General features: G+C 47.5%; 1 protein-coding gene across 1 annotated transcript in view; it reads left to right on the forward strand.

Moving 5' to 3' along the window:
• LOC139061456 (arylsulfatase B-like) overlaps positions 1-16,448 on the forward strand; it is a 46,429-nt gene that overhangs the window by 19,157 nt on the left and 10,824 nt on the right. The window contains exons 2-7 of the mRNA XM_070541448.1: positions 2,679-2,874; positions 4,068-4,180; positions 6,321-6,431; positions 9,094-9,231; positions 10,190-10,316; positions 14,533-14,844. Of these exons, the coding sequence (XP_070397549.1) occupies positions 2,679-2,874; positions 4,068-4,180; positions 6,321-6,431; positions 9,094-9,231; positions 10,190-10,316; positions 14,533-14,844 (997 nt within the window). The remainder of the gene's footprint in view (positions 1-2,678; positions 2,875-4,067; positions 4,181-6,320; positions 6,432-9,093; positions 9,232-10,189; positions 10,317-14,532; positions 14,845-16,448) is intronic.

Below are 16,448 nucleotides of genomic sequence, written 5' to 3' on the forward strand. Positions count from 1 at the left end.
ATTCAACCATAGGGCTTATTCGTTCCAGTGACTAAACCACCCTCCAAAGGCAAAAGCCGTAGCCTCGGACATGAACTCAGTGGTCCCGCACGACAATAAGCCCGAGCACACCACTGTCGCCTCGGAACATTTAGCACGGTTCACATGTGCGTGTTTCAGCCCTGTGGACCATTCTAGTCAGGCATGCGGTTCATTTTTTATGCGTAGCATATTGCAATCACTCAGTTCAGCCCTTGGGCGCGGCCGCGCAGCCACCATTGAGGGTATGAGCCATTGTTCATTGCTGCGCGTCTCATATGTGGGTCTATTCTCTTTTAAGTTTGCTATGTTTGTTATTAAGTTGCTTCTATTTTTATGCGTTGCATATTTCAATCACTCAGTTAAGCCCTTGGACGCGGCCGGGCAGCCACCATTGACCTTTAGCGCAACCACGTGACGTGACGTCACGACAGCCGGAGGAAAAGCTGGGCCCCAACTCGCGCAATATCCGTGACTGTGATATCTGACTCTCCTCATCACGTCGTCGGCAAACCGTTGTCGCCATACCATCGTCGCCGGGCTTTCATTTCACCATCGTCAGGAATTCGTCATGCATTCACTGCATTCACTCAGTTCAGCCCTTGGGCGCGGCCGGGCTGCCACCATTGACCTTTAGTGCAACCACGTGACGTGACGTCACGACAGCCGGAGGAAAAGCTGGGCCCCAACTCGCGCAATATCCGTGACTGTGATATCTGACTCTCCTCATCACGTCGTCGGCAAACCGTTGTCGCCATACCATCGTCGCCGGGCTTTCATTTCACCATCGTCAAGAATTCGTCATGCATTCACTGCATTCACTCAGTTCAGCCCTTGGGCGCGGCCGGGCTGCCACCATTGACCTTTAGTGCAACCACGTGACGTGACGTCACGACAGCCGGAGGAAAAGCTGGGCCCCAACTCGCGCAATATGCAACGCATTCTTGGCTTAACGAGGCTAAGCCTGGCCATTCTTTTTTTCGAAACTCATGGCATATCCTGCCTAACGGTGCAGTTGACCACAGATGTTTACGGGAAACACTAGCTCAACGACAAATGCGAATTTTCAGCCTACTTAGTAATAGCACTTCATATTGTTAGAACCGCATGGAGGTCCCAAAAGCTACTAGAAACGGAAACTCGGAATTCGATAATATTCAATGCCTCCCGGCCAGCCTCAATTCGTGTCTCTGTCTGATTGAATTCCTGTCTCCATTCATGCACTTTCCAGGGTCAATCAATCAACCAATCAATCAATCAATCAATCAATCAATCTATCTATCTATCTATCTATCTATCTATCTATCTATCTATCTATCTATCTATCTATCTATCTATCTATCTATCTATCTATCTATCTATCTATCTATCTGTCCATTTTTCCGCCTACCTGAGTGACTGGGTAGTCAGTCCGTGGTATCGTAAAGCTGTATTCGAAGAAAAACTCGGGTACATGGATGAAAATAAATGGGCAACTAAAGGGCACAAGTACTTGTACCTCGAAAACATGCACAGAGAATGAAGGAACAGGTAAAGAAAGTTGGCAACCAAGTACAGGGTAATTGCAAGTATAGACAGACAATTAGGGGTCATTAAACAGAAAGTAAGAGAAACAGATACAGTAAACTTGATGCAAGGAACAGAAACAAAAAAAAGGCCAAAGAGAAGTACACGAATCGAAAGAAAGAAATTAGAAGGGAACGTCTGTACGGTAACACAAAAGACAGTGCCTTGTTATTTGAGGCTCGAGCTGGTTGCCTAAGGACAAATACACACCGGAGAAATATTCGCAACAAGATGACGGGTGTGGCCGCAGCAGCGAAAATTCAGCGAGGATGGTACGTAACGTACACCTTCTAGGAGCGCTTACATTTAAAGTGAGCGGAAGCATCAATTAACCAGGCAGCAGTTGAGATAAGCAAGAGACGTTTTAGAGTATTGGTGGGAAAAAAGCAGGGAAGAAATTGATAAGGCCAGATCCGCGACAGGCATAGATAGCGGTACAAAGCAGATATAGAAGTTCTAAGAGGAAAAAGATTAACGAGATGTATACAAGATGCTAGAAACAAAAACATGTATGGCAAACCTGATTAAATCAAGCAAGCTAGGTGACTATTTGTCACCGCTCCATTTTAACTGGGGTGCCAATAAACCACCATCATCATCATCATCATCATCATCATCACCCTAGTCCTCGTCGTCTTCGAAGCCTTAAAGAGGAATCCGGTTGCAGTTCACGCCCCATACATAAATCGTTTCGACGGTGGCAATACTTTGTGTCGCTATATTGATTTAATGCTGAACGCATTACCGTCGTCAGTCATGTGTTCGGTAAACTCGAGCAAGCGGTCAAGCAAGCGAGGTGACTATTTGTTACGGCTCCATCTTAAACGGGATGCCAATAAATCGTCATCATCACCATCATCGTCGTCAAAGCAGGGGGTGAGAGGAATCTCGTTGCAGTACACGCAGCATACATAAATTGTTTCGGCGGTGGCAATACTTTGTGTCGCGATATTGATTTAATGATAAACACATTACCATCGACATTCATCGTAAGATGGGTTCTGCCGAATTTGTTTCTTTTTTTCCCCAGATTCCGTGTCCAGTAAACTATTGTAGGCGACTTTATATCTACGACATCTGTTGTGCACCTCTAGAAGTTTCACACTGTCGTGGACATTCCCGCTTCGCAGGGTTGGAACGACGTGAGCTACCATGGCTCGCGGCAGATACCCACGCCAAACATTGACGCCCTTGCGGCTAGCGGCCTCATCCTGCAGCGACACTACACGTCGCCGGACTGCACGCCTTCCCGGACGGCTCTGCTCACAGCGCGCTACCCGTCGCGTACCGGTACGCGCACGGTTTTTCAATGCTATGTAGGCCTTTTGCACAGTGCTAAGGGTCCTGAGCGAACGAAAGGCAACATTGGGATCCCACAAGCATCGAGATAGGATAAGCCTGAGCGCGAGCGCAGGAGGTACGTATAGTGCATACAAACGGCTCGTGGACTGCGGGCGCACTGCTACAGGTCTCACTGAGTATGGTGTGGTGTTCTGACATACACATACCGCATATTCGTCGCACAGCATGGCCCTGCAAACGTAAGCTTGGTTCCCCGCTGTGGAATTGGGGGTAATAACTTGGCACGCGGTCTAGCAGCTGCACCACGAACGCGCCATCGTCTACTGCGAAAGCGAAGGCGGCGACGGGGAAGGACCTTGACTGCAGGAGTCTTGCGTCATTGTGGATTCCATAGGAGCAAACTAAACGAAAAAGAGGGAATCAAGCCAAACAGCGCGGCATGCATGCTGCGACATTTAATGCATACAAGCATAGTGAAGGCGCAATGTACCAACTTCGAGAGCTATTCGTGCGACAAAACGGCCTTTAGCTACGACAAACGACTACGAATCCGTGCCACCGCATTTAAGTATACCTTCTCTGAAGTGAGGGCACGAAATAACAGGAGAAGCTCTACTTTGTTTATCGATGGTGACAATCAACCTTCTCTCGCCCTAACTGGTGAAAATGGGGCTTCGAAATAAGGGTATGCCATCCAAAATTAACTTAGTGTTGCTTTGTATTAACTTGCTTATTGATTGAAAAGACCTAATATTGCCGATGTTTTGCATGCGTGTTGTTATGGCGGCTGTAAAAGGCTGGTAATAAGGTCCTAAATAGATAATGTCTTTCTCCGTTATCGACGACCTTTCACTGGTGGCCCTGCAAGCGAGGGCAAGATGGAAAGAGGATTGAAAGAGGAGAAGGCAGAAAGAAGTTCATTGTTTGCAGTGGCACACACACAAGCGTTCATCACTGAGTCAATCACAGACGTTCACAGAGGCGGGTGCATTTCAATAAACGCACCAGCGCCTTTGTGGCCTTGCACATAGCAGAAGCACAGAGGAGAACATCTTGAGCCCGTGGGCCTGCAAGAAGCGTTAGTGGTGTCTCCGAGCTTGGATTTGCATTCGCAACCCTGAAGCCGAGCGCCGACTGTCATTTCTCTCGCATATATTTTCTTTTTCTTTTCATGTCGACAGATGTAGGATACGAGGTGTTCCTACCAGCATCTAAAAACGCTCTCTCGCTACGCTTCGAGCTGTTGCCGCAGTGGCTGAAGCGACTGGGATACCGCACACACATGGTGGGAAAGGTAAGCTTCTGACCACTAACAAACGGTGCCGTGTAAGAGGACTTCGTTATCCCCCATGCATGTTAGGCATCAAATCCTCACATACTAGGTTGATCACGTCGTAGAGAAGCTCTCGCCGAGTCCTATACAATCCGTCCGGTCTCGCAGTATCTCGTAGTATCCTACAGATCACATCTGATCAATGACGAAAGTGTGAGGTTAGTCACCGATGATCGATTGATCATCATCGGCCTAAGTCCACTCACATGTAGACAAAATTTCAAGCTTCGGCCTTGCTACTTAGCCATGTCTCTCTCCATCAGATTCCTATATGCCTGCAAGTTTTCTAATCTCACCACCTCGCCTAATCTTCTGATGCACACATCTGCGCTTCCCTTTCCTTGTATGGCCACGAGCAGCTGCTAAAAAAAATGTATGGGGTTTTACGTGCCAAAACCACGATCTGATTATGAGGCATGCCGTAGTGGGGGACTCCGGAGATTTGGACACCTGGGGTGATTAAGCACACGGGTGTTTTCGGCAGCAGCTATCTATGCGTGACATAAAGTCCCGACGCCGCAGAGCAGAAATAATCGAGAAAGGAAGAGTACGCGACCTGTGTTGTTCTTTGTTTGAAGGCTACATTTATAGATTAAGCCATGAATATATCTTCACCTAACCTTCTACCCTACATAAGAGGAAGCTTCGGCACGGGGCCAACTCCGATTCCCTTAATAAAATAGATGTAAAACGCAGAAATGCGTTGACCATACAACCGCTGGACCAACTTGAATTAAAGTAGTCGCATTTGGGAGACAAGGTTAAATTATAGTTTAATTTTTGTGTAGAACTCTGATTCAAGGGCTTGAAATTACTTGAAAGTTGGCGGAAATTGGGTAGCTTTAAAAAAAGTAGAAGCGCGAAGATTGCAAATTCATAACTGCACACGAAAAGCGGACATCGCAGTCCTGTAAATTGCACTTCTGAGTGCACTTCCAGCGCACGAATCTCACATAAACACATACAATTCACCTAAACTTGTTACAACGTTAGGAGTGTTTTGTAAACGTCCTACTTACAAATAACTAGTATATTTCATAGCATTGTCTAATACATAAAAACGTGTCCGCCTTAGGTGTGCTATTAAAGGCAGCTTGCATAACTGCGATATCGTTTTTATTACTTAGGTACATAAGCGCAAACTTGGCAATATTTATTTTGCTCTATATTAAATAATCTTCGTAAAAAAAAAACAATTCACGGCCCAAATCAATAATTCTATATCCTACTGTCACTAGATTGCAGCCTTTTCTTTTAAATGCAAAACACCACATAAAAACTGGTGCCGTGGTTACCGAGAACAACGATTCTTCCGTTCCGATTCTACGCATTAAATGGCCTTCGGGGTCATTTAATGTGAGGAACAGAGGAGGCGAAACAACCTTCATGCGAAATGACCTTCGATGACCTCCATGGATGTGGTTTTCTGGTGATGAGCAGGAGGCGGCTTCGCCCGCGTTCCGAGAAATGCAGATTGAAAAACGCTCGCGTACCTAGATTTAGGCTCACGTTTAAGAAGCTCAATTACTTGAAAATATAACCGTTGGAGTCCTAAAATACGGTGTGTCGCGTAGCCTTCCATTGTTACTTTGGTGCGTCAAAAACCTCACTCCGCTTCTTTTATCCCTCGCCATCTCCTCTGGAGTAGCCTGTCGATAGGCTAAACTCTCCAGAAACCACCTGCCCATTCTTTCGGTCTGTATACGCAATACTCCTACGTGATTACATGACATGCCAAAACAAAGCTTTTTTTATATTAAATTCAAACAGAATACCACCTAACATAATTTCAACTGTAATTAATACACTTGTCTATCTTTTAGCCTTGGCGTCTATCTTGCTTGGTCACAGTCAGAATCAAGTTTGTATTTCATCTTCGGCTTACATGAGTGTACTCGTTTATTGATTGCAGAGGCTGAATATCCCTCGTAACCCCTTGTCCCCTCATAAGCCTCTTCGGCATTACTTCACTTTTCCGCACACATACCTTCCAACCTGCCCTCAGACTTGCCAGCTCACGTGATTGCGCTTTTCCGGTCGCCCCGTTACCTATACATGATAAAACTATGCGACTAAACGGACGGTGCTGCCTGTTACGCAGTGGCACGTGGGGTACAAGAGTCTCGAGCACACACCAACCTGGCGTGGCTTCGACACGTTCTTCGGCTACTACAACGAGGACGTCCATTACTTCAACCACACACTCGAATCCGTAAGTAGGCGCTTTGAACTCAGAACGTCTTCTGATGGCAGACGATCACTTTAAGTGGGCACACCAAAAATGAAGCTTGACTTCATTTGGCGGTCTCGTTAAGATATATTTATTACAAATTACCGCGACGTTCAATAAAGATGCTAGTTAAGAGTTGGCGCTCACGTCGTCCATGTCATCCTTTTTTTCCCATGCGTTTATCGCGCAGCCCATAGCCTATATCGGTTGGAGAATCGGTCTACGTGTCCCTGACTGGAGCTTAATTGGAGACCAGGCCACGTAATGAGGCTCTCGATGTAGTCTTCTCATTACTGAACATGATGCATCTACACGTACACATCTACGCTTCGAGACGTAGGATCTCGTTATATCAGTGTATCTATCGTACATTTCCCATTTCCTTGAACAGGTACCTCCATAAGTCCTACACCTGCCGCGGGTCAACGGACACGTGTAGCAGCAGCATCTGCATGCCTCACGCACGCAACAACAATATGTATATATATGTGTATATATCAGACTGCAGCAGTACCTAGGCTTTGGGCGTTTCCGTACAGCCGAGTGATTTATTGTCTGCATGCGCAGTTGTATTTCCAGGGACTCAAATTATCGGCCCGATGCACGTGAAGTGCTCCGGAAGTGAGCGAGACGCCAGTCGCGCTATAGGCCTATGTGTCTGACATGAGAAAGATGCGGTTGCCCTCATCGTGTCCTGCCTGTGCAAAGACTGAAGTTGGGCCCACTGCTTCAGTGTGAGCCAGCGAAACTGAGCTGTGGTCACTCATCTCACGAAGGTGCCGCGTAGGACGTTAAAACAATAACAAGCGAATGAAGCACTTCAGTCAGGCGAGAATGACATAGTGTGTTTTATTTCCTTTTCTCTTTTAAATAGTTATATGCTTCAACGATCCTCTCAGGGCATCTCTGCGCTTTCAGTACATATAGTCCTCGTGCCATCTTAAGCTGTGCTTTCTTCTCTGTTATCCCAGTTTCTGCTCTGATCATTTCGATTGTTTAAAACTTTTGCGCCATATTTATTTCGTCTTTCTAATGTCCTATTTCATGTGATATGTGTATGTTTATTATGTGTAATGTGGTGCCAATCCCCCCTTAGTACCAGCATCTCCTTATTTAGTCACGTCCTTCAAAAGTGAGAGGTACAGTGTGTCGACGTTATGCCGTGTTATGGAACCACTCAACATAGCCAATTAATATTAAAGGGGTCCTGAATCACCCTTCGGGCTTTGCGAAAAAACGTGGTCCGCTGATAGCATACGCTGCATCGAAAATTTTGCCAAATATTGCACTCGTGCCCGGCATATGTAACAGGAGCTCTCAAGCGCAATCCGAAGTCCGCTTTTTCTCAGACGCTCTCTTTTCGACAAAAGCCTGCTCCTCACTCTTTTGTGGCCGTTTTATTTTGTAATATACCAGAATCCCATACGCTGCTTCTATTGGCCAATAACTGACATCAATCAAAAAGAGTGTTTAGATCGATGCGTTTCTTCCCACTGTTACTTTGTAAATTTCTTGACAGCTTCGCATTCTAAAAGGTACACTCTCGCTAGCTAAGGGGAATGTCGAAATACAAAGGGCACCGGACTGCAAAGTCTAAACCCTTCGCTGCAACTCGGACCTCCGGCCGGACTGCACCAACGCAAAGCGTCTCTTCTGTGCCGCTTATGGTTGGGAGCTTATTCAGCACTAATTGTAATGGCTGACAGTCTTGCATGTGATGTCTCTGGCTGTGAGGAGAACAATGATCACCCATTGTGTCAGCGTCCTCAATTTGAAGCACAAAGACATTCGGGAAACTCGGCATTGCGCTCTGGGAGCAACTGCGCAATTTGGCGACCTCACGCAAGGGGAACTGACGATCGCGGCTCAATCTCGAGCGCCATATACGGAGGAAAGCGGGGAGGCAGAGCGCGAGAGAGGGGGGAGGCCTCCACTACACCAATAAGTGCGTACTTTGCACGGCGGCGCGCGATCTTGAAAGGGATCTGCAGACGGCTCATTCCTTTGCGCGCGCTGTGTTCTAGCCGCTCTCGCGTTGAAGCGATCCACGGCACGAAGGTCGCTTCGCTCGCTGCTGCTGCCGCGTTTCCTTGTACCAGCGCTTGGACAGCGAGTGTCCGCGCTCATCGAGGGTGATGTGTTCATGTTTGCTACTGTGCGCTGACACAGTGTTTGTTAATTCAGTTAGTAAGTGAATGTCCCAAATTTATACGGCCGATAAAACCACTATCCTTACTTCGTATAGCTGCATACTAATTTGCTATCGCAATCGATGCTTCGCCTTTTGGGCGAAACTGCGGCTTTTTGCAATTCTCTCCTCTCTAAATGCGACTGGGTGGTCGTGATCGAACCCGCGACTTTGAGCATAGCAACGCGACGCCATGCCCACTAAGCTACAGCGGCGGGTCATCTGAATGATTAGGAGATGCGTGTAGTGCAAGACAAAGTATCATGCACCAAACAGGTGGAGTGCACTTAGTGCTGCTCACAAGTTGAGTGCGAAGAGTCTAAGCAACAGTGTAGTTGTGAAGTAGTCTGAGCTCTGCCACACGTGCAGCGTTTGCGCACACACCCACGCTTGAGCAAAGAACCGTGCCGTGGTATCATAGGCCAGACCACCGATTAATGGTGCATGCCGACGCAGGAAGGACACTGCGGCTTGGACTTTTGGCGCAACGTCGGTCATTCAACACAAGCCGCCACCGACCTCAACGGCACCTACTCGACGAGCGCGTTCACTGACGAGGCCAAGCGCATCATCGCCGAACATGACGTTCGAAAGGTAAAGCTACAGCTCGCAGCTTTCCTTTTTTCCAACAAATCAAAACAGATCAAAAGAATCGCATGAAGACGGAGACATGCATTGATCGCTGGTAGTCGACTAAAAGAGGTCACACCCGGAGCCGACGTTTCGACGGGGGTTTTTCTCGAAGATTTTCTCTGACACGGCCTTGACGAGTTCAAGCCCCCTTGTAGAAACACTGACTCTGGGTTGAGGCCTCAGTTGTTCGCTGACTCTTTGGCAGTACGTGAGAAAAGCGGTTCACTGCGTCTTCAACTTGTTCGCGGCCTCTCAATGCATGGCTTCAATGTAAACAATAGTAAGGTGCGCTGTTGGAATAGTTGCTGTGCATTTTGCGCGGTGAAAAACTAATACGAATGACAGGGACAAGAAAGGATGTTTGTGATGTGTTATTTTGGGCTCCTTTTGAACTTTCAAAGTTATGCTGCATTGCGGTCCAGGACCCACACGTAACAAGCCTCGTGAGTAAGTAACGGTTGCGACTGGACATTGCAGTAGCGATGACCTCAATATCACACAGATCGTACAAGAGTCTCAACAACACACAAAAAGATGCTCTTATGGAAGAGTCTTGTAGATACCTCCGCAGCCTAAAGAGAGATAATGCCCTCTAATGAAAGGTTACGAATGTCAGTGAGGCATGCAACTCCAGGTGTATGTCCTAATATCCAAAAGGTGATAGCAGGCTATGCTCAGATATAAATTCATTAAAAAACGAGCCTGTAGAATGTGTCTTGTTCGAAATTGAGTCAAACGAGTGTAGCATCTGAAATGCAGGCACGCATAGGCCAATGCGGACGCAAGCGAAGCGTTACACAGGAGCACATAATCAAAGGACAAACATCACAAAGCGTTCTCTTCCTCTTGTTTTCGTTTTCCTTCAAAAATTTGCTGCCGAGTGCTGAAGCAAATAACATAATCTATTGTTATTCTGCAGCCCCTCTTCCTATACATGAGTCACGAAGCCGGTCACACCGTTTGCAGCAACTGCACCGCAGAGGCACCCAAGGAGAATGTGGACCACTTCAAGTACATCGCAAACTACAACAGAACTGTTTTGGCGGGTGAGCTTTCTTCTTTTAAACCATGGAGGATATTTCTTTTGCAGCAATCTCGTGCATGGGCACCCGCCCTCCAGAACACCCAGAGGGGTTACAGTGGTCGTTCTACCAACTGAGCCATAGACCTCTTTAGGGAGCACAGAAGAAGGAAAAAAAACTAGGGAGAGGCCCTGCCCAGTCCACGCGCTAGGAGAATAGTGTTGATGAAATCGCGCGGTATTTCTCGCTGTAGCGGCCATGTTTGTCGGGACGCAAAGGCGGTTTTGTTATGGTGTTGCGTGTTCATGTGCGTGCTGCTAAGTACGTAGGTATCCGTCGTAAAGAGCGCCGTATGTGCAGGCTTGCGTTAGACTCCGTGATTTGTGCCACCGTGTTAGCTAGACCGTGCTCTCCCGGTTGTTGTGACCAGGTAGGACTAGAAAAGTAAAACGCGTGAAACGAGCGCGCGTACAACATGTACATCACATACCACGCCGCGAACGAAACAACATCTGGGAATTCTATAGAACTCGGACCTGCCAGATCTTAGATGAGCAGAATTTTAGTAAACTTGTCACAACCACCACCACCACCATCTGGGAATACGTTTCCGGTCTTCAGTGTATTCCTGCTAACGTGTCATCACAGACTGAAGCCGCCGAGGTAAAGCATATGTACGACAAACGCCTTGCAGGTAAGTGGCAGCAGTGCAGTGACCCTGCTGTTGGCAGCGGACGATGCATTTGTGGCACGTGTGCAAAATAGTAATGCGGAAGGATTGGAAAGAAGCGTATGCTGCGAGTAAATGCGGGACGAACCTTCCTCACCACAGATAAATCATCTGTGTGCCGGAAGGGCGCAAGGAAGTGAAGCTTGACGGATGTGGTGCAAGACTGAATAAGGCGCGACAGAAGAACGTACGCGTGCGCGCACATCAAACGGCTGACGCTCGCACGTAGGCCCGGGCAATGCGCTAGCCGCACGCATGCGCGCGTGCTGGATACCACAGGATACCACAGAACTTCATTTCCCTGAAGCTTCACTTACGGTGACAACAATACACCTCAGGCCGCAGTCAGCGCATTTAAACGCGTTGCTAATGGCCAAATGAATAACTTTGGTTTAATTAGGTGAAGCTTATTAGACATTTCAACATCCCAGAGGTGTTGCCAATAGCTTTTCAGTTTTCTCCGCAGGAAATATTTCAAATCTATTGCCGCGACACCCACAAGAGCATTGCAAGTTCTCGTTACTGTGGATGTAGCTAGTTTATCGGCAAGGACATAATATTCCTGAACGCGTCTGTGGCAAGCAACCCAGCAAATCACGATACGTTGTTCAGCTGCATAGATATGGTACAGAAGCGAACAAAGTTCAAGTGCTACAGGATTTCTGTTCTTTTGTAGAGATATTAAAGCCTTAACTACGCTTAGTGAATCTGCAAACATAATTACTTTCTGTAAATTTGTTTGCATAATGTGCTTTGCAGCCTACAATAAGGCACAGGCCTCAGCCGTAAGGACGCTGGTTGGTGCGAGTAGGACGTCTGATTCCCAAAATGATGGTCCAACTGCGGCGTAGGACACGCCCGCATGTGACTTTGATGCATCTGTGTAAAATTTCATGCACGAGTAGTTCGCTTGTCGTTCTAGAGAGTGCACACGAACGTGTTCGTGTGGAGCGTGCTTCGAGGCTTCCACAAACGACGGGTCACATTCTACAATCTCCCTGTGCCACGGCGTCCTTGCTGGGGTAAATGCGTTAGTGACTTTGTTTTAACCTAATCCTTTTTCGGACTGTAGTTTATGGACAGCGAGAAAATCGTTAACGGGCGCTAGATAGTTTTGCACAGTTTACACGCTGACTGCACATTCAAAGCTTTCCCGACACTCTCCAGTCCTCCGCCATGCACCCGCCCATGCACACACACTTTCCACTCGTTAAATATAAAAAAACATATATTAGAAGCCAATTACACTTTCTTCATTGACTCAGTACATCCGACAGCTGCTTCACGCACGCGTCGAAGCTTTTCCGGTGCACGCGCATGCGGCTGCATGCGAAGGCCGTGTAATGCAGGCCCACCAGTGCATTGGACCGGCGGGCACATGTTGCGAATACGTCACTTCCTTTCCAGCGCTCTAGAGCAAGGACGCAAACGTAACACATCGTGTTCCCTTCTGTGCCTCACTGCTCTCGAGCGCCGCATATGAGCCGTTTATCGCCAACTAACCCAGACGGCGCCCGCACTTCAAAAAGCAAACGTGTGCAGCTGCACTGTAAACACTCGCTGATTCGGATCCTGCACAAAGTCAAATTGAACAACGACCTGTCACCGGATGCCACGACTGAAGATGTTCGCTTGCTGGTATCCCTCGCTTTCGAAAGGTATTTTTGCAGCCGAAAAAAAAAACCACGTTAAATTCACAGTAATTCGCAATGGCACCGCTACCACTGAGTGCCGCCGCTGGAAAGTAAGGCTGTCCACGTAAAGCACTACTAATAGCACAGTCGCGAAGCGGATAAATTGCTTCCAGTTCGAGGTTCCTCCTCGCCGCTAGAAACATCTATAGGGTATTTATTTATTTATTTATTTATTTATTTATTTATTTATTTATTTATTTATTTATTTAAAATTCTCTCAATGTCATTAGGGTGCTACATTGAGTGGGAATAAAAAGCATGATCAAAACGACAGTCTTGAATGAAGTATAATCAGGCGGAGAGATGATTCAGATCAGATGACGTCTTCGTCATAAACGAATGGTAGAACACGTCGGTGTGCAGAATGGCAGTTGAACTTTTAAGCGACGGCGAATACGAGACGAAACGTAGGAAGGTGAAAAATCAAGGTGCGCATCAGCTCAAGGGTGGTAAAGAAGCCGTTATAAAAAGGGCATAAACGGGATAGTTTTCGTATGTTATGAAATATAGTGACATCAATAGAAGACTTTGTTGCAGTAAGACTGGCGGTACGAGAACAGCTGGCAACAATGAACCGACCTCGACGATTCTCGAGTACGGACACATGTGTAAAGGCGTGGGGGTCCCAGACTGAAGAAGCGCACTCGATTTTTGGTCTGATTAATATTTTTTTAAAAAGAAGCAGCTTCAGGGAAAGGGCCACTAAAGAAAAATTCCGACACAGAATGCCGAGAATGCGGTTGGCATTGTCAATCACGTAGTTAAGGTGCGTATTTCATGAGACATCGTTATCGATGTAGACACCAATATACTTACATGAACAGACAGAGGACAACTGAAAATTTGTGGTTTTTGTGAAAATTTGTGGTAGCATCGTGAGTAGTGTTCCGGGAGCGCCTCATTATTTTGCATTATTGTCTATAAAAAAGAGATTAAGCTGCCACAACAGATGAGAACAAAGACTGTCATTAGGATTCAAGCAAACTGAAGCGTTCATTGGATTGTGCTGACTCGAGGTGAACAAGAGTGACCAGACAAGCGAAACAATCTGCACCCAATGTCTCGACAAAGATTGAAACGTTGGTTGCAGGGTCAGGATTCCTTTGTTCGCCGCGTACAACTCGGAGACAGAGGGCGGATCACTATACAGATGAGTATCGAGTAGCTTTGGCGAAGATTCGAGACAGCGGTGTGAACTCAGCGTAGACTTCAAGCTCAATCTTTCGGGAAAGCTCAGTAAACAATTAAGGTTAGAGGAAGACGAAGCAGTACTCAAGTTACTGCGCAGCAACTATCGAGCGCTGTTGAAAGGTGGGTATACTGTAACTAGCAAACGTCTACGCGTTTCGCTGCATGTTCCACAAGTTGGGTAGCGAAAGGCCCGGCACTTCGCAAGTGGGCTTATAGGGGAATTGCCATGTTAGCGGGTCTAACAAATGGTAAAGAAGAGCCTACACACTACTACAGAGCAGTTACGAGAGCTAAAACTGCTGAAATTGTTCGCTTAGACGACAATGTGGTCATTGCAACAAGTGAAGTGGGTGCAGAAAATGGTCAAGAAGTGGAACAAGAAGATAAATATGGCTGAAGAAAACGAGTAACAGCGCTCGACAACGGCACGTGACTAAGAAGGACGAAGCGCTGTTACTTATAAGATGCGTATAGCGCTTCGTCTGTCTCTGTCACGTCCCGTTGTCCAGTGCTGTACGCTCGTTTTCTTCAGACACGTGACAACCAGGCCAAGTTAGCACGATATGGACGACGGCGGGCAGACAGGTGGAACCACCTTCAATGCGCGCGCGTTCCTTTTTTGCAGGCGCTTACGAGGTCATGGACCGTTCCGTTGGGGAACTGCTGGCGGCGCTGCAGTCTCGCGGCATGCTCGCCGACAGCCTGGTGGTGTTCACCAGCGACAACGGCGGCGGGCCACTGGCCTCGCCGGCCTTCAAGTTCGCCAACGCTGGCTCCAACTGGCCCCTCCGCGGGGTCAAGCAGGAAGTTTGGGAAGGGGGCGTGCGGACGCCGGCGGTGCTGTGGTCCGGACGCCTCAGCGGCAGCTTGCCCCGAGCCCCGTCGCAGCAAGTGGTGCACATCTCCGACTGGGCGCCCACGCTATACGCAGCCGCAGGTATCGCGTATACAAAGCACGAACTTGGCCAAATGCCATCGCCGCAATCGTCACCGCGTACTGCGGAACGAACACCTCTCCACTGTTTATCCATGTCGTGTGTTTGCTGACGCAGGACAGGTGTAATTCTATTCTCCCCAGACTTCGTAATCCCATCCCTCCCCAGATACCCTCACTGCGTTTCCTTACTCTTGCCAACCACTGTGCTATGGGAAGACAACACCGGTTATCTGCCCAAAGCATTATCTGCCCAGAGCATGGTTTCCCCCGCCGTCGCTTATTGAGGTTGTAATTGTGCTGCTACGGCTCGATGTCCTTCACGGGGTTCTTTAATAACGGCATACAGAGAACGAAACGTTCATGTCATGATGGGTCGTTTTAAATTAGACTGAGGCACTTCATAACATCGAAATATTCCGCCTCAGAAAAGCATTACTCCTCTTTACTCGTGCAACAGAGCTTTATTATACGCTGTTTTATAAAAAGTGGCCTCCACAAGCGTCTTGATCTTGCCCAGACAACCTTCTCCTATCCAAAAAATAGCGTCGGAGAGACTGCGCAAGCGCGCTGAATGAAGGTCAGCTTTGTTTCTTCCGTGCTCACGACTAGTAGACTCCATAGAGTTTCATACAATACTTACTACACGAAACTCTGGCGCTGCGATTGTTCACCCTCCATGGGAATGATGGGTAGCGCACGGACTTCCCTGATGTTCTTGCCGGTGGCTTCAGTGGTTCTTGTGGCTTCGCTTATTACCCATTCTCAGCCTTCATTAGCCTGAATTTCAAAGCAATCTATACCTATTTATTTAAAGAATGCAGCACGCAATAGGACTTTGGGAGCACGCATAATCGCTCCAAATAGCAGTGGGTCCGATTGTCCATGGGTCCGCGGTGTAATGGTTTCAATATCGGGCTTCTGTGCTACAGCCACTGGGCTCGAATCCTGCCATCGGACTATTTTAATAATGTTTGATTAACTATTTATAGCGCAGTACTTTCATGAAAATGATGAGTTTCCAAAGTCACGAAGCCGTTCAAATCCAGACGCACGAAGTTTAGGCAAATCCATATAATACTAATCAATCCAATTCTGGCTGAACCACCCTGCTTGCGGCTCCCGTAGACACTAGCGCTACAGCTCCCTCTAGTGACTATGAAACTCAACGTTCAGGAGAACATTCATTTGGGCTAGATGGTGCATACTTGAATTAGGAAGGAACAGCGCCAACTAAGGCGATCACAAGAGGGGAGAACGACACAGGACAAGCGCCAACGGCATCTTGATGCAACGATGATGGAAACGATGGCATTCAGATGAAAATCCGACGAAAGGTTGTCACATAAGAAAGGGCCCTGTGTTTTCGAAACATAGTTCAGGAGAACATTCACTACGTTTCGAAAACACAGGGCTATGTTTCGAAAACACAGGGCCCTTTCTTATGTGACAACCTTTCGTCGGATTTTCATCTGAATGCCATCGTTTCCATCATCGTTGCATCAAGATGCCGTTGGCGCTTGTCCTGTGTCGTTCTCCCCTCTTGTGATCGTCTTAGTTGGCGCTGTTCCTTCCTAATGAAACTCAACGATTGCGTTCGTTAACGT

The sequence above is a fragment of the Dermacentor albipictus genome, chromosome 6, assembly GCF_038994185.2.
Source record: "Dermacentor albipictus isolate Rhodes 1998 colony chromosome 6, USDA_Dalb.pri_finalv2, whole genome shotgun sequence".
Classification (NCBI taxonomy): Eukaryota; Metazoa; Arthropoda; class Arachnida; order Ixodida; family Ixodidae; genus Dermacentor; species Dermacentor albipictus.